We start from the raw sequence: 22,585 nt of genomic DNA, 5'->3' as shown, positions 1-22,585 counted from the left end.
CCGCTGGGGACCTTTTCTTGCCTCAGCCGATGTCAGAAATTACTGAAAAAGTTAACAATTGTCTTTCTTGTGGTAAACAAATACCTCATAAGGATTTCCACTCTTACTGTCTTCCTTGCCTTGGCCCAGACCACGACGTCTCGGCCTGTGTAGCCTGTGCTCGCTTCAACAAGCGCACTCTCAGGCGCCGGGCGGAGTTCGCTGAAGATTTTTTCGGCGATAAATTCGCTTACACTATGCCGTCGGGTCTTCCGACATCACAAACTCCCAAGAAACGAAAAGACCGGGACCAACATCCTCGGCCCGCGTCTACCACCGACTCCACACCAAAACCCACCGCGGGTGCTCCGGTTCCCTCTGAGACGGGCTCTCCACCGCTCCGAACGGAAGACACCGCATTACCGACGACTCCGATTTCGGATATCACTCCGCCAGTTATTGATTTCCCTCCGGATACCGAAACCGAGGAAATGCCCGAGACCATTGCTGTAGACAAGGTCACTCCTGCACATGGAGCTGCCAGGCCTCCTATGGCCATGTCTATTAAGGCCTACACCCGGGCTAAGGCAACCAGCAAAACAAAGCATCTTACTACTAAAACCTTTCCTCAGCCTACTCCAGAGACACAAATTATGTCTATGGCTGCTGATTTAATTTCTATGATTAGAGGTTCACAGGCCCATCCTGAGAGAGGATCCCAGCCTCCTTCTGATAAAAGGCCCCGGGTTGAACCCTCTGACCCTCTTCCGTCAGATGAATACTCTGAGGGCTCTGTCCACTCTGATAGCCAGGAAGAGCTCTTCCAGACCTATGAGGACTCGGATGCAGAGGATTCCATCCCCTCGGCCTCCCCGCCTGAGGATATTTCTTTTGGGGAAGTTCTGCATACCATGAGGGAACATTTTAAGTGGCAAGGCCAGGAATATTCTGATTCCAGAAAACGCCTTCGGACTTTGCTTAAGAAGCCCCAGCACAAGGCCCTTAGCTATTCCTCCTGTACTTGATGTTTTGGATGATTTATATTCTGACTCTAGTGTTACCCCTGACTCTCTTCCTCCTGCTCCAGCCAAGCCAGACAGGTATTACAGGGTCCCAGAAACTCATTCCCATTTATTCAGGGCCCATACTGCTGATTTGGAAACTATTTCTCAGGGGCCTAAAGGAGTTTCAGCTTCCACCTCTAAAAATCCATTGCCCTCCAACAGGGAAGCTAGGTCATTAGAGAGATGGGGCAAAAAGGTTTACACATCCACTACCTTATCTATGAGAGCTTTGAATTGCCTTTTTCATATGTTACAATATCAGGATTTCCTGTTAGAAGATTTACAAAAAACATTGGCCACTCCTGATCCTTTAGACAGGAAGGCTTTGCAGGAAGCGGTACATAACACTCAGCAAGTAAGCAATCACTTCCTGCAGTGTGGATATGATGCACTGGAAGCTTCATGTAGGGCGGCTATGACAGGGGCAGTCATTCGTAGACATGCATGGTTAAAAGATCAACCTCTACCAGATCATGTAAAGGCAAAACTTCTGGATGCACCTTTGGAAAAGAACAAGCTTTTTGGTGCTAATGCTAAGGATGTGTTAAAGACCATCGAGGAAAAAGCAAAATCAGTTCAGACGGTGAAAGATTTCCTCCAGGTTCAACCCCCCAGATTCAGTAGGAATTGGCTTTCAAAAAACTGGTCCTTTCCTAATCCAGAAAAGTTTCAAAGGGGTAAAAACAGACGTGGCCGAGTAAGAGGCCAATACAGAGGTCCTTACAGGGGACGACATTGGCAGCCAGGAAACCAAAGAAGTGACGCAGGGGTTTCACCTGCCCCACAGCCGCAGTCTCAATGACTTTCCTCTACTTCCGCCTACCAGGGAACAAATAGAAGCTCCCTTGGGCGGGAAATTATCTCTGTTTGCAGAAAATTGGCACAGACTGACAAAGGACAAATGGATTTTGAACATTATAGACCGAGGCTACAGGTTCCATTTTCATACCTTGCCAAGAAAACAAGGCATGCCAAACCTACCACAAAACCAGAGGGCAGAGGCTATCAAGCAAATCTCTCTGCTGTCTCGAATGAAAGCAATAGAAAGAGTTTCACAACAAGAACAAGGCCAGGGGTTTTACTCAAGACTGTTCCTATTTCCAAGAAAAGAATCTCAATGGAGACCAATACTGGATTTGTCCGCATTAAACACTTTCCTCATAGTACCAAAGTTCAAAATGCTGACTCTACAGCAACTCCTTCCCATACTGGGCAAGGGGTCTTGGCTGGTTACCCTGGACCTCAAGGAGGCATACCTGCATGTCCCTTTCAGACACAGCTGCAGAAGATACCTCAGATTTCTTGCAGGGCCAGAGCATTATCAATTCTCAGCATTGCCATTTGGCTTATCTACTGCGCCCAGAGTAGTCACAAAATGCCTGGCTTCAGTAATTGCTCAATGCAGGCTCCAAGGGATACACATCTACCCGTACCTGGACGACTGCCTCATACAAGCGGACGACAAATTGATGTTGACAAAAAACTTGGACTATGTCATACGATTACTTCAAGCTCCTGGGATACACAGTCAACTTTCAAAAGTCAAGACTGCAGCCATCCCAGCAAATAATCTTCTTAGGCGCCAAATTAGACACAGCCTCTCAAATGGCTTACCTAACAGAAGACAAGCAAGAGAAGTTAACTCATTACTTCAAAGGTTTAGCAAAACTCACCTAGATGACTGCAAGGAGATTCCTACAGGCCCTGGGTTACATGGCATCCTGCATTCTCCTGGTTCCATTAGCAAGACTACACATGAGAAAGCTTCAGTGGTACCTAAAAAGCATTTGGTCTCAGCACAGCAACAACTTGGAGACAACCATACCGCTCATTCCATGCCTACAAAAGGAATTCCTATGGTGGGCTTCGGTGAGCCAGGCCAACACAGGTATGTCATACAACAAACCACAGATAATACAGACCATAACCACAGACGCCTCAGACCTTGGATGGGGGGGCGCACATGGAAGGCAGGTGTATACAGGGACAATGGTCTCAAAAGGAAGCACATCTGCATATAAATCAAAAGGAGATGCTGGCAGTAATGCATGCCATCGAGGCCTTTCAACACCAACTTCAACAAGGCCATTTACTGATACGGACAGACAACACCACTGTGATGTGGTATATAAATAAGCAAGGGGGCACCCACTCTTACCCCCTTTGCAGACTGACAATGCATCTTTGGGAAAAATCACTGAGCCTAAACATCCAGTTACAATCCCAGTTTGTTCCAGGCAAAGACAATGTGCTGGCGGACAGCCTAAGCAGGAATTTCACAGATCCACACGAGTGGAGGTTACATCCGAAGATCTTCACACAACTCACTTCGACATGGGGCAGGCCAGAAGTAGACCTATTTGCCTCTCACCTCAACCATCATCTACAAAAATTCTGCACAAGGACATACCATCCAAAAGCTTGGAAAATAGATGCTCTCTCATTCAACTGGAACTTCATAACAATCTATGCATTCCCACCTCTTCCACTGATGACCTCAGTACTACTAAAGATCAAACCAGAGAGACCCAAGGGAATCATAATAGCTCAGGACTGGCCAAGACAACACTGGTACCCACTACTAAGGAGCATATGTCACACCAGGAGGTGGGCCCTTCCCCAATGGCCTCTACTTTTGACTCAACACAATCTCAAAACAGTGCATCCAAACCTTCAGACACTGCAGCTAACAGCCTGGGAGATCCCATAAATAACCTCAACCTATCTCTCTCCAAGGAAGTTCAGCGGATACTAACAGAGGCTCGAAGACCATCCACCAGAAAGGTTTACTTAGCAAAATGGAAGAGATTCAGCAATTGGAATACCAGCAAGGGACATGATGCATCATTGTTGAACATCCCACTCATCTTGGAATATTTGGCGGATATGCTAAAGAACGGCCTCTCATATTCTTCCATAAAGATACATGCATCAGCTATTTCAGCTAGATATAACACTGATCCCCTCCTGTCTTTTCACACCCTTTGCTAAGGCAATTCCTCAGGGGAATCAAGAACATCAAGCCACCAAGAAAGGCCCCAGTGCCAGCCTGGGACCTCAATTTTGTCCTAGAAAAACTGACTCTACCTCCTTTTGAGCCAGCAGCTTCAGTTGACTTGCAATTTCTCTCATGGAAGACAGCTTTCCTGTTGGCAATTACCTCAGCAAGAAGGGTTTTGGAACTACAGGCCCTAATGGCAATACCACCGTTCATAATTTTTCACAGAAACAGGGTTTCATTAAGGACCAACCCTACTTTCATGCCAAAGGTGGTATCTAGGGTTTCTTTGAATCAAGCTATTCATTTGCCTGCTTTCTTCCCCAATCCTGAGAATAAGGGGGAAAGACTGTTACATACCTTGGACATTCACAGACAACTTCGATACTACCTGGACAGAACCAAGGCCAGTAGGAAGTCTGAACAACTTTTTGTAGCTTACGCCCCTGCAGTCCAAGGAAAAGCAATTTCAAAACAGACAATTTCAAAATGGATTGGACATTGCATCAGATTTTGTTATTCCTTTCATGGAAAGACTGTTCCAGCCAATGTCAGACCACATTCCACAAGAGCTACAGCCACCTCTACAGCATTCTTAAGAGGGGTGCCTACTAAGGACATTCTAGAAGCTGCTACATGGAGCTCCGTGCATACATTCTCCAAACACTACAATCTCCCTCTATACTCCAGATCCAGAGCAGGCTTTGCTTCGGCAGTCCTGCAGGGTTTGATTGCAACACCAACTTTTTCCTAGAGCATACCTCTTCCCCCAGCTAAGCTATGGTATTCTACCCACATGTTATGATTGCATTTGCATTCTTGAAGGACATAGTACAGTTTTGTACCTACCATAAATGTAGATGTCCGATAGACATGCAACTGCAGTCAGATTTTCCCTCCCTCCATACCCCCTCTATGCCTAGGACCCTCTCCTATCCCCGTTTCTCTTAGCTGGGGATATCTGTTATGGTGTATTTGTTTTATTGCTCATTTATTTCTCTGGAATCCTGTTTTTGTCTTCCAATTTGATTACAGCCTTCCTTGGAGGGCACCTGGCATCTGGGGCAAGAAACACTGAAGATGATGTCGTCGGCTGATGCTTATGTACTCCAGCCGCTCTGACGTCGGAGAGAAATGCGACATCAGCCGACGTCGGACCCAGACTTTGGAATCCGGCCGACCGAGGGCTGCCTGAGGCAGGACAACCCACATGTTATGACTGCAGTTGCATGTCTATCGGACATCTACATTTATGGTAGGTACAAAACTGTACTTTACCCCTACACGCACAAGCCACAACATTGATTATTTTCACACTGATCTTAGCCTTGGCTGTCAGCATTTTATGTCCAGAATCGGGAACAAATCCTGAAATGACAGACATTGAAATTTTTTTAAATATGAGCATTCTTAACTTGAAATGTTGACAAAATATGAGAATGTGAATTAACATGTATTTCCTGAAGTAAAAGACATATATAATTCGAGTTATAGTTCTTGTATAATCCACCAATCCACCACGTTCTCCTCCAAAAAATGCAACTTAGGAGGAATCGGGAATGCCAGGTCAACGTTTTAAGCCAAAAGCAGGGACATTTGAGAGAGAGAGAGAACGAGATGAATTTTCAATAACACAGTTCATTGGGTAATGTTTCTGCCATGCCAAAACAGTGCAGAAGGGGTTAAGTCATAGCCTTCTTAATCCTCGCTGCACTCACCACTTGGAAAATAAATTTTCAGTATTTTTCACTTACCTCAGAAAGAATAGTAGAGAGGGCCTGTTTAAAAATTAGGTATTCAGTGCTGATGTCCTTCAAGGATGCATCTGCAGTCATCACATATGGGTTGTCCTGCCTCAGGCAGCCCTTCGGTCGGCCGGATTCCAAAGTCTGGGTCCGGCATCGGCTGATGTTGCCCTTTCCCCGACGTCAGAGCGCCTGGGGTATAAAAGCGTCAGCCAACCCCATCTTCCTCAGTCTTTCTTGCCGCGTGGTGCCCGAAGCAGAAGCAGTTCGCAAGTGCCGGTCGGCCAGCTCCTGTAATTCAGCTAAACCGAAGACTTCAAAAGCTAAGTACCCCGTTGGGGACTCTTTCTTGCCTCAGCCGATGTCAGATAAAATTAATAATTGCTTAACTTGTGGGCAACAAATACCTCATAAGGATTTCCACTCTTACTGCCTACCTTGCCTAGGCCCAGACAACGACGTCTCTGCCTGTTCTGCCTGTGCTTCCTTCAACCGACGCACTCTTAGACGTCGGGCGGAGTTTGCAGAGGAATTTTTGGGGGCTAGTTTTGCTTACAATATGCCGTCAGACTCCGACTTCACATTTAATAAAGAAACGGAAGGACAAGGACCGACACATGCAGGCCGCGGTTTCGGCTGAAATCACGGCCTGGCCTACCGCGAGTGTCTCTGTCTCGGCTGAAACAGAGTCCTTGGTACTTCCTTCCACTGAAACCGTACAACCGACAACCTTGCCCCGGAGGCCACTACTGTATCGGTTATTGAATCTCCATTAGAATCTGGTGTCCAGGAACCTTCCGACACCATTCCTTTAGACAAAACTACTCCAGCACGTGGTGCAGCCAGGCCTCCTGCATCCATGTCCATTACGGCATTCTCTAGGGCTAAAGCTGCTAAACACTCAAAATCTATGCCTCCCAGGGTTATCCCTCAGGGACCCACTACAGGTTCTCAGATCCTTAGTCTAGCAGAGGACCTTATTTCACTAATTAGGGGCTCACAGCCTCATCCGGACAGGGGCTCTCAACCTCCTACAGAAAAAAGGCCCAGGGTTGAGCCCTCTGATCCCCACTCCTCAGATGAGACCTCTGATGGCTCTGCTCTCTCGGACTACCAGGAGGAGGCTTTTTTGGCCTATGAGGATTCTGATGCAGAGGAATCTATCCCTTCGGCCTCCCCTCCTGAAGAGCTGTCCTTTGGGGAAACTCTGCACACTGAGGGAGCATTTCCAATGGCAGGGCCAGGAATTCTCTGATTCCAGGAAGAGATTAAGGACTTTCTTGCATTTGCCTCAGCATAGACCTTTGGCTGTTCCCCCTGTTTTGAATGTCATTGATGATGTGTACTCTGAGTCTAGCACAACCCCTGACACTCTCCCTCCGGCTCCTGCCAAACCTGATAGGTATTACAGGGTCCCGGAATCACATCTTTTCCTTTACAAGGCCCGCTTTGCTGATCCAGAAACTATTTCCCAGGGCCCTAAAGGGGTTGCAGCTGTCACTACAAAAAATCCACTCCCCTCTGAAAGGGAGTCCAGGGCTTTAGAGCGATGGGGTAAAAAAGTGTATACTTCTGCTACCCTTTCTATGAGGGCTTTAAATTGTCAGTTTCATATGATACAGTACCAAGAGTATTTGTTAGATGAATTGCATAAAAAACTGTCTTCACCTGAACCCCTAGATCGCAAATCTCTTCAGGATCTGGTACATAACTCTCAACAGGTTAGCAACCATTTCTTGCAGTGTGGTTATGATGCATTGGAAGCTTCATGTAGGTCAGCTATGACAGGTGCAGTCATGCGTAGGCATGCTTGGCTTAAGGAACAATCTCTGCCTGACCATGTTAAAGCAAAACTTCTGGATGCTCCATTGGAAAAGCAAAAGTTATTTGGCTCCACTGCTCAAGAGGTCTTAAAGAAATTTGAAGAAAAGGCAAAATCTGTACAAACAGTCAAAGATTTTATGCAAGTCCAACCACCAAAATTCAGCAGAAATTGGCCTTCCAAGAACTGGTCCTTTCCAGACACAGAGATTTCAGAGAGGCAAGAACAGACATGCCAGAGGTAGAGGGCAAGCTAGAGGCTCCTACAGAGGACGTCAATGGCAGCCTCCCAACCAGAGAGGTAGTGCAGGGCCTACAACTGCTGCACAAGGACAGACTCAATGACTTTACTTTGACACCGCCAACCAGGGCTCAATTTGAAGCACCTTTGGGCGGAAAGCTTTCCTTATTCTCAGAAAATTGGCACATTATTACAAGGGAAAAATGGACACTCCAAATAATAGACAAAGGATACAGGTTCCATTTCCACACATTACTGAAAAGAAAAGGCATGCCAGACCTGCCACCAAATCAAAGGGCAGAGGCTTTGAAACAAATCTCCAACTTAATGCAAATGAAAGCAATAGAAAAGGTTCCTCTCTCAGAACAAGGCCAATGACTTTATTCCAGACTCTTCCTTGTTCCAAGAAAAGAAAAGCAATGGAGGCCTATTCTCGACTTGTCCGCACTGAATACTTATCTCATTGTGCCAAAATTCTAAATGCTGACTCTACAGCAACTCCTTCCCATGCTGGGCAAGGGGTCATGGCTGGTAACTCTGGACCTCCAAGGAGGCATACCTGCATGTCCCTATCAGACAAAGCTGCAGAAGACACCTCAGCTTTCTTGCAGGTTCAGAGCATTATCAATTCTCAGCATTGCCCTTTGGCTTATCTACTGCGCCACAGTATTCACGAAATGCCTGGCATCAGTAATTGCACACTGCAGCCTTCAGGGGATGCAAATATACCTGTATCTGGACGACTGCCTTATACAAGCGGACAGCCAACAAACTTTGGTAAAACACTTGAATTATGCCATCCACCTTCTTCAGGCCTTGGGATATACAGTCAACATTCACAAGTCAAGACTTGTGCCATTCCAAAGAATAACTTTTCTGGGTGCGAATTTAGACACAACCACCCAAATGTCTTTCCTCACAGAAGAAAAACAGTCAAGTACCGGATTACTTCAAAAACCTGTCAAGACAAACTCAGCTGACTGCAAGGAAAATCCTGCAGGCCCTGGGTTACATGGCTTCTTGCATTCTTCTGATTCCTCAAGCAAGGCTACATATGAGGAAACTACAATGGTACCTAAGGAGTTTATGGACTCGGCACAGTCACAACTTGGAAACTTTGATACCACTCATCCCATGCCTTCAAAGGGAATTCCTGTGGTGGGCTCAAGCAAGCCAGTCAAACAGGGGTCTGCCTTTCACCAAACCAATAGCCAGCCAAACCATTACAACGGACGCTTCAGACCAAGGATGGGGAGTGCACATGGAGGGGAAGGTGCATTCAAGGACTATGGTCACAAAAAGAGCTACGCATGCACATAAATCAAAAGGAAATGCTGGCAGTGATACATGCAATCGAGGCCTTCAAGCTATTTCTACATCAAGGCCATCTGCTAATAAGGACAGACAACACCGCAGTTATGTGGTACATAAACAAGCAAGGAGGCACCCATTCCTACCCTCTTTGCAGACTGGCAGTGAATCTATGGGAACTTTCCTTAACACTCGATATAGAGCTACAATCCCAGTTTGTGCCAGGAAAGGACAATATACTGGTGGACAGCTTAAGCAGGAACATCATGGATGCACACGAATGGATGCTGCACCCAGACATCTTCCATCAGATAACACAAGCATGGGGGAGACCGGACATAGACCTCTTTGCCTCCCCACACAATCATCAGCTGAAGAAATTCTGCTCAAGGACATACCACCCACAAGCATGGAAAGTGGACGCCCTCTCTTTCAGCTGGAGAACTCTAACAGTGTATGCATTCCCACCTCTTCCATTAATGACCAAGGTCTTACTGAAGATCAGGGCAGAGCAACCAAGAGTGATTCTGATAGCTCCGGACTGGCCAAGACAGCACTGGTACCCATTGCTAAAGAGCATGTCACGGACGAAACCATGGCTTATTCCACAATGGCCGCTTCTCCTGACAGCGCAATTACAAAACTCTGCATTCCAACTTGAAAACATTGCAACTAACTGCCTGGAAAATACCTCGATTCATCACCAGGAAAAGCTATCCAAGAGAGTGAAGGATGTCATCATGGAAGCTCGCAAGCCTTCCACAAGAAAGGCATACTCAGCAAAATGGAAAAGATTTCACACTTGGAGCACCACAAAGGGCCTAGATGCCAAAGTTATGAACATGGCACATATCCTGGAATATTTGGCAGAAATGCTCCACAATGGCCCGTCTTACTCTTCCATTAAAATTCATGCTTCAGCAATTTCAGCAGAGTACAATACTGATCCACCTGTCTTCTCTCATCCTCTCCTAAGACAGTTTCTAAGAGGAATTAAAAACATCAGTCCTCCAAGGAAACCACCAGTGCCTACTTGGGACCTTAACTTCGTGTTGGAAAAACTAACACTGCCTCCCTTTGAACCAACAGCATCTGCAGATCTACAGTTCCTGTCTTGGAAGACTGCTTTCCTTCTGGCCATAACCTCAGCAAGAAGAGTATCTGAGTTACAGGCCCTCATGGCAGTGCAGCCATTTCTTATCTTTCATCAAGACAGAGTCTCTTTGAGAACCAATCCTTCATTTATGCCAAAGGTGGTATCCAGGGTCTCATTAAACCAAGCTATTCACCTGCCTACCTTTTTTCCAAATCCACAAAACAAAGGGGAAAAGCTTCTGCACACCCTGGACATACACAGACAGTTGCGCTACTACTTGGACAGAACTAAGTTACAGAAAAACTGACCAGCTGTTTGTAGCATATGCTGCTGGTGCACAAGGAAAAGCTATTTCAAAACAGACAATTTCTAAATGGATAGGAAATTGCATTCGTTTTTGTTACTCCTTTCATGGAAAAGCTGTGCCAGCTAACATTAGACCTCATTCGACCAGGGCCACAGCCACCTCCACAGCCTTCTTAAGAGGGGGGTGGCTACCAAGGACATTATAGAAGATGCTACATGGAGCTCCTTGCATACATTTTCCAAGCATTACAATTTACCTTTATTCCAGATCGAGCAGGCTTTGCTTCGGCAGTCCTGCAGGGCATTTTAGCTACACCATCCTTTACATAGATCCTCCACCCCCAGATTGGCTATGGTATTCTACCCATATGTGATGACTGCAGATGCATCCTTGAAGGACATAGTACAGTTTAGTACCTACCATAAATGTAGATGTCCGATAGGTATGCATCTGCAGTCAGGTTTACCCTCCCTCCTTCCCCTCTGTATTATTCATTGGGTACTTATCCCTCTCATAGCTTGCTGGGGTTTTCTATTATGGTGTATTTGTTTTATTTATATTTATATATATATATATATATCTATATTTATTTATATATTTATGCATATATAATTCTGTGCATGCTTGGAATTTATTGCATTTCTCCAAATTTAGCCTTCCTTAGAGGGCACCTGGCATCTGGGGCAAGAAAAACTGAGGAAGATGGCGTCTGCTGACGCTTTTATACCCCAGGCGCTCTGACGTCGGGGAAAGGGCGACATCAACCGACGCCGGACCCAGACTTTGGAATCAGGCCGACCGAAGGGCTGCCTGAGGCAGGACAACCCATATGTGATGACTGCAGATGCATACCTATCGGACATCTACATTTATGGTAGGTACAAAACTGTACTTTTCTTACAGTTGTTGCCTTTTCTCTCCTGCTAGGGATGGAGAATTTAAATGAAGCACTGCTACTAGCAGCCAGCAACATTCTTCAGGCACATAGGCATGGTCAGGGAGTTTGCAACCACTGCAGTGAAGTATAATACAGTCTAGCTTAATCTGCATAGCTGTCACTTGACCCTGATTTTGCAGAATGCCCCTGCTTTTTGCCTCATTGTTGTCCTTTTTATTAGTCATTTAATTTTCTGGTAAATCGCTGAAGCTTACACTCAGTAGTAATGCCAAACACTGTCTTATACTTTATACCGTTGAAGGAAATGCATGCTGATGCAAACTGTTCTGTTAACCTTCTCTAAGTGAACCCGAGTAATTAAGTATTATCCCCAATTTTGCCGTTTCTGATTCTTGCCAAAGAAGTTGAGAGCTTTGCTCAAACATACAGAAATCTGGAGGGGAAGAAAGACGCACAGAGTGCCCAAACCATTCTTGGCATTGTTTGAGTAACTATTTTCTGTCATTCCTGATTTTTAGCCAGTCTGCAAAAAGGCGAAATGGGTGCAACCAGGGCAGAAGTGTTCATTTGTTTTCAATGCTGCTTGCCAGTGTAGTATACATGGCAGTGTTGAAAACCAAATAGACACTGCACACCTGGGAATTATAGAAGAGCACATATTCTGAAAACTGGAACATTTAACACCAGTACCAGTGAATTGGATGTTGCTTCATTTCCTGATTATCTGAAAGAAAAATGGACAGGTAGCAACTCTTTACGGTATTGCAGAGCCCTTTCTATGTAAGCATTTGCAGTTATAGTGAATATACAGTCTTTATGGTGAGCTTCTTGAGCTGCTAGTGTGGTAATGTGCAACTGTTCGCATTTAGGGAAATAACTTTTTTGTAGCATACTCCGAAGGATACATAAACGGTTTTCTACCACTACAGAGTCTCCTGTGAAACATCAGTTGATTTAATGAGCAAGCGTTTATATATTGCCTATGGTAGGGGGTATTTGTAGAATAATTTATTTAAATTTTAAAAAAAATTCTTGTTTTAACAGTGCTGAAGGTGAAGAATCTACTGCAGAATCCACCCACTCCCTTTCTGCACCTGCATCTCCAGCATCTCCATCTGAGCCAAAACCAGAAGCACAGAGTGATGAGTCAGAAAAATGCTTTGCAGTCAAAATAGAAAGTTTGCCATCTCGTTCTACAGGTAAACCTTTTGCATATCTTAAGTTTTTTTGAGCTGGAAAGGCTCGTTTTTCGTTTGTGTGTTCGTTCACTTTGTGTCACTATAGTTTAAAAAATAAACTTGTTCAAGCAGACTAGTTTATCAGTGACTTTCATCATAATTGCTGCAATGCATTCTGTAGAAAAGAGTTTGGCCACAGGCAGATGTTTTGAGTCAGATCTTAGTAGTACAGATCAGCATGTCTTTTGTATAGACAGGTTGCCTCACACATTGAGGACACCAGTTTCCTGATGCAACTTCATTTTTGCAGGTATTACAGATATAACTCTTGTTATAAGTTCATGGATTATACTTCGCTAATGACCACTATGCTTTTCATAAGCACAGGGAAGAATTCCAGATGTATTCCGCAAGTTAGTGCCTTAGAGGTTATTTTAAGGGGTATGTGAAAGGTAGGGCAAGATTTACATGCTGCGTCTGTCCATTAGAGACCTAGTTGCTAGACCCGGGGATGTTCTTCGTGTTTCACTGTTGCAGCCATTACATTTCATTAATCCTGCTGGCAGGTTGCCCTCAGTTGGCCTGAATTCTAAAGTCTAGGGTCCTGCCTCGGCTGCTGTCGCCCCCTTCCCTGACGTCAGGGGTATAAAAAAAGCAGCCAACGCCATTTTCTTCAGTCTTTCTTGCCGCGCAGTGCCAGAAGCAGTTCGCAAGTGCTGGTCGGCCAACTCCTGAGATTTTCGTGTTTGAATTTCAGATCTGAAGTCTTCAATAAAGCTAAGTACCCCGTTGGGGAAACTTGTTTTTCTTGCTCCAGACCAATGTCAGAAAAAGTAAACGTATTTTTTGTGGAAAGCAAATACCTCATAAGGACTTTCATTCTTACTGTATTCCTTGCCTAGGCCCAGATCACAACGTTTCTGGTTGTCGGTTTTGTGCTATATTTAACCAGCACACTATTAAGTGTCTGTCTGATTTTGCTTTAAACTATTTTGGACGCTGGTTTAATTATCCAGAAATGTTGTCTGATAGCCATCCGACTACGGGTGTTCACAAAAAACACAAAGAAAAGAAGAGAGATAAAGAACCAAGGTCCAAAACCGACTAAGCTTCTCCTAAGCCAGTCGCCGGTTCTCGGTGAGACGCTTTTGCAGCCCCTGATGCCCGCTGCTTTAGAGTCGCAGCCCGCTACCATCTCCCACGTTAGAGTAGGCCATGCTGCTGTAAACTCAGGGTATTGGAGCTTCCGATACTATTCCCACGGATGGGTCCGGAGCCGCTGAGCAGGCACCGACTTCTGAGGGTATATTCAGACCTAAACATCTTTACATTAAACCGACTTCAGCTTCAAAGACTAAAACACCTTCTAAAGCAAAGAAACAAACTCGAGCCACGTGGGCAGGCCTCTATGCCCAAAAAACAGATGCTCAAAATGGCCGAATACTTGATTACCTTGATCAGGGGTTCCCATCCCCCTCCTGATAAGAGGCCTAGGCAAGAGACTGAATCTTCAGATCATGTTTCTCTTTCTTCTGATTCCTCTTCTGATCAGGAATATTCTCTTCCCCCCCATGAGGATTCTGATGCTGAAGAATCTATACATTTAGCTTCTCCTCCACAGGACTATTCTTTTGGGGAAACCTTGCATACCATGAGGGAGCATTTCCACTGGAAGAGCCAAGATTTTTCAGAATCTAAAAAGAGGCTCAGGGATTTCCTTTTACTACCTCAACCCAGGCCTCTAGCCATTCCACCTGTGTTGCACATTGTAGATGATGTGTTTTCGGAGTCTAGTCATGCCTCTGACTCCTTACCTCCAGCTCCTATTAAGCCTGACAGATATTACAGGGTTCCTGACTCTCATAAATTCCTTTTTGAAAACCCTTCTGCAGACCCAGAAACTATTTCACAGGGTCCCAAAGGAGTTGAGGCTTCCTCTGCAAAAAACCCTACCCCATCTGACTGATTCTAGGGCACTGGATAGAAGGGGAAAGCATCTTTACACATCTGCTACCTTGGCTATAAGGGCCTTAAACTGTCAGTTTCGTATGCTCAAATATCAGCAACATGTCATGGCATTGCTTAAACAGAAAATGTTTCTCTGAATGTGTAGAAAACAAGGAAATGCAGGATTTATTGCATGCAGTTGAACTAGTTTGAAAGCATACTTTGCAATGTGGTTTTGATTCTTTGGAGGCCTCCTGCAGGGCCGCAGTTACTGGTTCTGTAATTAGGAGGCATGCTTGGTGAAAGGAACAAAATCTGCCTGATAATGTCAAAGTTAAATTATTAGATGCACCTTTACAGCATTATACTTTGTTTAGTGTTAAGGCAGAAAAGGTGTTAAAGAAAAGGGAGGACAAAGCTAAATCTATAAAAACTGGCAAAGATTTCTTACAAGTACAGCCACCTAGGTTTAGTAGACACTGACCTACAAAGAACTGGTCCTTTCCTGTGTCAGACAGACCTCAAAAGGGCAGATCCAGACCCCCTAGAGGCAGATACCAGGCGCAAGCTTCATACAGGTCAAAGCAATGGGGTGCTTCTACCTCCAGAGTTGGAGAAGACGAATCACAACCATAGAGGAAGCAGTCCCAATGACGTCCCCCTGCCTGCACCAAGCACTTATCTCCTGGCAGCACCCTTAGGGGGAAAATTAGCACTTTTTTTTCCTCAAAATTGGCACATTATAACCCAGGACAAGTGGGTTCTAAATATAGTGTCACAAGGCTACAAGTTCCATTTCCATAGCCTGCCAAAGGCAAACGGCTGGCCAGATCTGCCAAAAAATCAATGGGCAGAGGCACAAAAACAAGTCTCATCCCTCATGGACTTGGGGGCCATTCAACAAGTACCAGAGCAAGAGCAGGGACAAGGATTTTACTCAAGACTGTTCTTGGTACCCAGAAAGGACAAGGCCTGGAGACCAATACTGGACTTATCTATTCTGAACACATTCCTGGATATACCAAAATTCAAAATGTTGACTTTGCAGCAGCTTCTGCCCATGCTGGGCAAGAACACTTGGCTTGTGACTTTAGACCTAAAAGAGGCATACCTGTATGTCCTAATCAGACAATCATGCAGAAGATACCTCAGATTCAAGGCTGGCTCAATGCATTACCAATTCTCTGCACTGCCCTTTGGCTTATGTACTGCGCCCAGGGTCTTTACAAAGTGCCTGGCACCAGTAATTGCGTTCTGCAGACAGAGGAATACAAATATATCCTTACTTGGGCGACTGTCTAATTCAAGCAGAGAACAAGGACATTCTTCTACAGCATCTGGCGTTTGTGAAAAGACTTCTAACATGCCTAGGGTACACAATCAGCAAAAAGAAATCAAAACTAGTACCCTCTCAAGAGATAATATTCCTGGGTGCAAGCTTAAATACAACTGCCTAGATGGCTTATCTCACGCCAGACAAACAAAGGCAACTGTCTACCTATTTCAAAATGTTGGCAACAAAGGCCCGGTTATCTGCAAGAAAACTTCTGCAGGCTCTGGGCTTCATGGCATCCTGCATCCTATTAATTCCATATGCAAGACTGCATATGAGGAAACTTCAATGGTACCTAAAAAGTGTTTGGACTCAACACTGCCAAAGCCTGGAAACAATGATTAATCTCATTCCCTGCCTGCAACAGGAGTTTGGATGGTGGGCGAAGGCTTGTCACTAGAACAAGGGACAGCCATTCACATTACCCCCAGTCAGGCAGACACTAACAACGGATGCATCAGATTATGCCTGGGGGCCCACATGGCAGGAAGATTCATTCAGGGAACATGGACCTCAAACCAAATGCATCTACATATCAATCAAAAAGAGATGCTAGCTGTTCAAAATACCCTAACAGCCTTCAAGGACCTACTTCATCCGGGACAACAACTGATAGACAGACAACACCACTGTCATGTGGTATATAAACAAGCAGGGGTTCACACATTCTTACCCCCTTTGCAGACTGGCCATGACTTTGTGGGACACAGCATTGACTTACCAAGTACATCTGTAGGCACAATTCCTGCTAGGAAAGGAAAATACTCCGGCAGATGAATTAAGCAGAAACCTCATGGATCCCCACTAGTGGCAGCTGGATCCACAAGTCTACAGTATGATAACAAAGAAATGGGGATGCCCGGACATAGATTTATTTGCCTCCCCTCACAACTACCAACTAAAGAGATTCTGCACAAGGACTTAACACAGACAAGCATGGAAAGTGGATGCCCTATCTTTCAGGAGGAAAAACCTATCAGTATATGCCTTTCCTCCACTGCCTCTCCTTCCCAAGGTACTCCTAAAGGTCAGACAGGCGAAGCCAAAAATGATGCTGATTGCCCCCAGACTGGCCCCGCCAGTACTGGTATCCAGTACTAAGGAACTTGTCTCAATGCCCAGCTTGGACCTTACCTCAAATACACCATCTACTATCCCAGCAAAACAATCCGATCCTGCACAGCCAACTCAGGACTTTAAACCTCGCAGCCTGGCGGATAATGAAATCATACAAAGCACACCTCTCAGTAAAGCTATGATGGATGTCATTTTGGAAGCCAGAGGGCCTAGTACTTGAAAATCTTAAGCTGGAAAATGGAAGAGATTCTGTGCTTGGAACCAGGCACAAGGAACTGATAAAGCTGTACCAAATATTCCTCAGATTTTGCAATACTTAACTGAGTTGCTGGGCAAAGGCCTGTCTGTTTCATCCATTAAAATTCATGCCTCTGCCATTTCGGCTTATTACAATACAGAGCCACCAATCTTTTCTCATCCTTTATTAAAGCAGTACCTCAGAGGAGCCAAAAATTTAAGGCCTCGAAGGAGATCACCAATACCTGCATGGGACCTCGACTATGTCTTGGAAAAACTCACCCTGCCTCCTTTTGAGCCAGCTGCTACTACTGATATAAAGTTTTGATCTTGGAAAACAGCTCTGCTCCTAGCAATAACTTCTGCAAGACGAGTTTCAGAGCTACAGGCAGTCATGGCTGTGGAATCTTTTATCATGTTTTATCCAGTGTTTCTCTGAGGACAAACCCAACATTTATGCTTAAGGTGGTGTCCAGTGTGGCTCTTAACCAAACTATTCATCTGCCAACTTTTTATCCAAATCCACAGAACAAGGGGGAGAGAATTCTGCATTATTTGGACATACACAGGCAGCTTAGATTCTGCTTGGACAGAACCAAAATTTTCAGGAAGACAGAGCAATTACTACTGGCATATGCTGTAGGATCACAAGGAAAGGCTATCTCATAGGCTATTTCAAAGTGGATAGGCCACTGCATTAGTTTCTTCAATTTTCACCATGGCAAGGCAGTGCCTAAGGGCATTAGGCCACATTCAACCAGAGCTGCAGACACTTCAGCAGCCTTTCTCAGGTGAGTACCAACCAAAGACATTTTAGAGGATGCTGCTTGGAGTTCGGTTCACACCTTTACAAAGCACCATCATCTGCCACTTTACTCTAAATCCAGGGCAGGCTTTGCCACTGTAGTTCTGCAGGGCCTCATAACCGCTCCTAATACTGTTTAGCTCCAGCCTCCCAACCATAGATTTGGGACTCTACCCAAATGTAATGACTGCAACAGTGAAGCACAAACAGCATAGTACAGTTGTGTACACTTACCATAAATGTAGATGCTAGAGTGTTGCAGTCCAGGTTACCCACCCGCCACCCCCCTTTTTCTGCTGGAACTTATCTTTCCTTCTCTGATTTATACAACCTATGTGGTGTATTTGCTTGTAGATGAAGGTAAAGTTTATATTGGTGCATATATTATGTGCTAATTCCATATGCAAGACTGCATATGAGGAAGCTACAATGGTGTCTAAAAAGTGTTTGGACTCAACATTGCCACAGCCTGGAAACAATAATGACTCTCATTCCCTGCCTGCAACAGGAGTTTGTGGGAGACCTTATGTTTGGGTACACAGTCTATCTTATGAGAGAACACTTTAAATGGGATTGCTCAGACATGTCTGAGGCTCAGAAAAGTTTCTGTGACCTGATCTAGATGGAATCTCCTAACCCGGCTCCTATTCCTCCTGTCCAGCCTGCCTTCTTGGATGCTTTCGCTGCAGCATGCATGAATCCAGATTCCCAGCCACCTGCCCCTAGAAGGGCAGACAGATTATATAGGATACCTGATGCAGAGAAATTCCTATTCAAGTGCCCTCCAGCTGACCCAGCTACTATTTCTGTTGCTACTGAAACGGCAACCAAACTTCTCCCTACTTACCACTTTCCTGCCTGTACATAGCAAGGCCATGGAGAGGTGGGGAAAGAAGATGTGCACTTGTGCTACCTTAGCCTTTAGGGCTCCAAATTACCAGTCAGAGACTGCGAAATATTCCTTGACCTTAGACAAAGCCTTTAAAGAACTCTGTGATATCCCTGACTGCTCTACAAAGGCATCCCTGTCTTCCTTGCTCGGGCTCATCTCCTAAGTTAATAAACACTCTCTCAGGTGTGCGTATGGTGCATCTGTGGTTTCTGCCAGGTCAGCTGCATCTGCTTCTGTGTTGAGGAGATGCTCTCGGCTGCCTCTACAGCCCCTCCCGGATTACTTCAAGGCCAAACTCTTTGGTGCACCTTTGGATCACTCTGCCCTTTTTGGCACCAAGATGGCTGAACTTTTCAGATCTCTAGCAAAAAGGGAAAGAACTCCAAGACCTAAAGCATCTCCTTGTCTCTCCAAGCCCAAAATTCCAAAGGGACTACCAGGACAAGACACAATTCATAAGAAAGACTTCAAGGCCCTCTGCCCCCTCCAGGTCTAGAAGATACCACAGGAGACAATCTACTCAGCCTAGGATTTTTCAGTCCACTGCTCAGAGACCTCCCTTTCCAGAAAATGCAGGCAGCGTTGACTGCCTGCCTTCCTTTCTTCCCCCTCCTCCCCCCACCAGACCTCTATCCTGCTGTCTCTCTCACTGCCTCCCTGCAGTGGGCCCTAGTGACATCCGACAAATGGGTTTGACAATCCTGAGGGTTGCTTCATGTCTTGGATCTCTCCTTCTCCAAGACTACCTATCCCCCCCCCCCTTCTCAGTGGTCCCTCCTACCAGAGGGTCCTAAGCAACCTGTTACTCCAAGGCACCATAGAACTAGTTCCCCCCTTGGCTCGAGGGAAAGGCTTCTATTCCAGAATTTTTCTGGTGCCCAGGAAGGAATGATCATGAAGACCCATCCTAGACCATTCCCGTCTCAACCTGTTCTTGAATGTCCCCTCTTTAAGGATGATAACACTACCCATTCTCTTTCCCCTCATCCTTCCTCAGGCCTTCACGGTGACCCTGAACATCAAGGAGGCCTATTTACACATTCCAGTAAAACCGTCCTCCAGGAAATTCCTCAGATTCAAAGCAGGCTCCTCTCATTTTCAGTTCTGTGCCCTGCCTTTTTGGATTCTCCACTGCACCAAGGGTATTTACAAAATGCCTACCCCCAGTCATTGCTTACTGCAGGACAAGGGGTATGCAAATTTTCCAATACCTTGACCTTCTCATTCAGGCAGCAGACAGACAAACCCTCCTTGCCCATACAAAGGACCTTCTGCTGCAGTTTGTAGGGTTCCTCATAAACTTCCCCAAATCCCAGCTAAGTCCTACACAAGACATTGTCTTCCTTGGATGCAGAATCAGGACAGACCTTAGGATGGTCTTCCTACGGGAAGCAAAAGTGCTTTCCCTGACACACCACCAACAATCTGCCGCCCTCTCACCCTCCCTGACTGCAAGGGAATTCCTCAGACTTCTTGGGTATATGGCAGCTACTATTCCCATGCTACCCCTGGCAAAGTTACACATGAGGAAAATGCAGTGTTATCTACGCTCTGTTTGGACCCAGCACTCTCACCCCCCCCCCCCACCCTGAGTTCAGGATCCCACTCCTCCCCTGCCTCCACCAAGAACTGAAGTGGTGGCTGGCCCAGGTTGCCCAAAACTTAGGCCTTCCCCTGCAAATGCCCTCCCCTTCCCAAGTCATGCACACAGACATGTCAGATCTGGGCTGGGGGGGACGACTATGGATGCAAGAACGGTGCAAGGTTTGTGGACAAACACAAATACTGGCACATCAACATTAAGAAAATGTAAGCCATACTTCTTGCCCTGCAGACCTTCCAGCTTTTCCTTAGACAGGGCATACTAAAGATCTTCACAGACAACAACACAGTGATATGGTACCTGAACAAGCAAGGAGGGACGAAGTCCTACCTCCTCTGCAGGCTAGCTCTACAGCTGTGGGATCTGGCCGTCTCCCAGGGCATCTCCCTCTAGGCGGCCTACATCTCATCCCAACACAATTGTCTGGCAGACTCTTTAAGCAGAACCACCTCAGACAATCACGAATGGATGCTGTCAGGAGATGTATTCCTAAATCTGATCCACAGGTTGGGTATCCCACAGATACACCTGTTAGTCTTCCTCACAAACAGGCAACTCTAGAGCTATTGCTTCTGAACTCACGACCCAAAGGTACTACCAACAGATGCCTTCTTAATGTCGTGGAAGGGGAGATTCCTGTACACTCCCTCCCCCTTTCCCCTCTGCTCCAGACAGTCCTAGTGAAAATTCAGCAGGGCTCACCAAAAATCTTGTTGGTGACTTCCTACTAGCCAAGGCAGCACTGGATGTTCTTTGTGTTTCACTGATTCAGTCATTACTTTTGGGTAATTGTCTGGCAGGTTGCCCTCAGTCTGCCTGATTAACAAAGTCTTGGGTCTTGCATCGGTTGCTGTCCCTTCTTCCATGATGTCAGGTCATCAGGGGTTATAAAACATGCAGCCGACGCCATTATATCAGTCTTTCTTGCCGTGCGGTGCCCGAAGCAGAAGCAGTTCGCAAGTGCTGGTCGGCTGACCGACTCCTGAAATTTTCATTTTCGAGTTTCAGAACCAAAGTCTTCAACTTAAAGCTAAGTACTCCATTGGGTAGACTTTTTCTTGCTCCTTACCGATGTCAGTAAAAGTTAATTGCATTACTTGTGGAAAGCAAATACCTCATAAAGATGTTTACTCGTATTGTATTCCTTGCCTAGGCCCTGACCACGACATACCTTGCTGTCGGTTTTGTGCTTTATTTAATCAGCACACTATTTGTCGTCTGTATATTTTTGCCTCTAAGTATTTCGGTTCTTGGTTTAATTATCCAGAAATGTCATCGGTTAGCCGTCTGACTACCAGGATTCCGAAAAAAACCCCAAAGATGAAGACAGAGACAGGCCGCCGAGGTCCAAAACTGCTGACGACGCTTCTCCTAAGCCACTCGCCAGTTCGCCGGTACTCAGTGAGGCGCTTTCACAGCCCCTGATACCCGCTACTTCTGATTTGCAGGCCTCTACTGAGACACATTAGGAGTCCGGTATGCCGCGAGATACTTCAGCTATGGAACCCGCGGATGTCTCTACCTTGGATGGGTCCAGAGCTGCTGTGCAGGCACCGGCTTCTGAGGGTGTATTCAGGCCTACGGACTTGCATACTAAGGCCTAAATCTCGATCCGTGTCTAAAAAAAAACAATGCCCAGGCCACATGTTCAGGCCCGTATGCCTAAAAAACAAGTGATAAAGATGGCTGAAGATCTAATTACTCTAATCAGGGGTAGTCAACCCCCCCCCCCCAAGAGACCTAGGGCTGAGCTTGATTATGAATCTTCTGATCAAGATTCTGTTTTTTTCTGACTTCTAATGACCTGAATTTGTCCATACCTACTCATGAGGATTCTGATGCAGAGGATTCCATTCCCTCTGCTTCCCCTCTTGAGGTTTTTTCTTTTGGGGAAGCTTTACATACTTTAAGGGAGAATTTCCACTTGGAAAGCCAGGAATTCTCTGATTCAAAAAAGAGGCTTAGGGATTTCCTTCTTCCTCAGCATAGGCCTTTGGCTATACCTCCTGTGCTAGACATTGTTGATGTGTTTTCGGAATCCAGTTTAGCCCCT

At 45.7% G+C, this 22,585-nt stretch overlaps 1 protein-coding gene across 1 annotated transcript in view; it reads left to right on the top strand.

Annotated features, from left to right (window-relative positions):
* Positions 1-22,585, top strand: part of LOC122797814 — a 2,009,088-nt gene that overhangs the window by 1,254,049 nt on the left and 732,454 nt on the right. Inside the window, exon 14 of the mRNA XM_044066337.1 lies at positions 12,505-12,659. Coding sequence (XP_043922272.1) covers positions 12,505-12,659 — 155 coding nt within the window. The remainder of the gene's footprint in view (positions 1-12,504; positions 12,660-22,585) is intronic.

Source organism: Protopterus annectens, chromosome 3.part1, assembly GCF_019279795.1.
Source record: "Protopterus annectens isolate FY-2018-M chromosome 3.part1, PAN1.0, whole genome shotgun sequence".
Lineage (NCBI taxonomy): Eukaryota > Metazoa > Chordata > Ceratodontiformes > Protopteridae > Protopterus > Protopterus annectens.
Note: the sequence above shows the minus strand (reverse complement) of the source record. Positions and strands in the feature narration are given on the sequence as shown.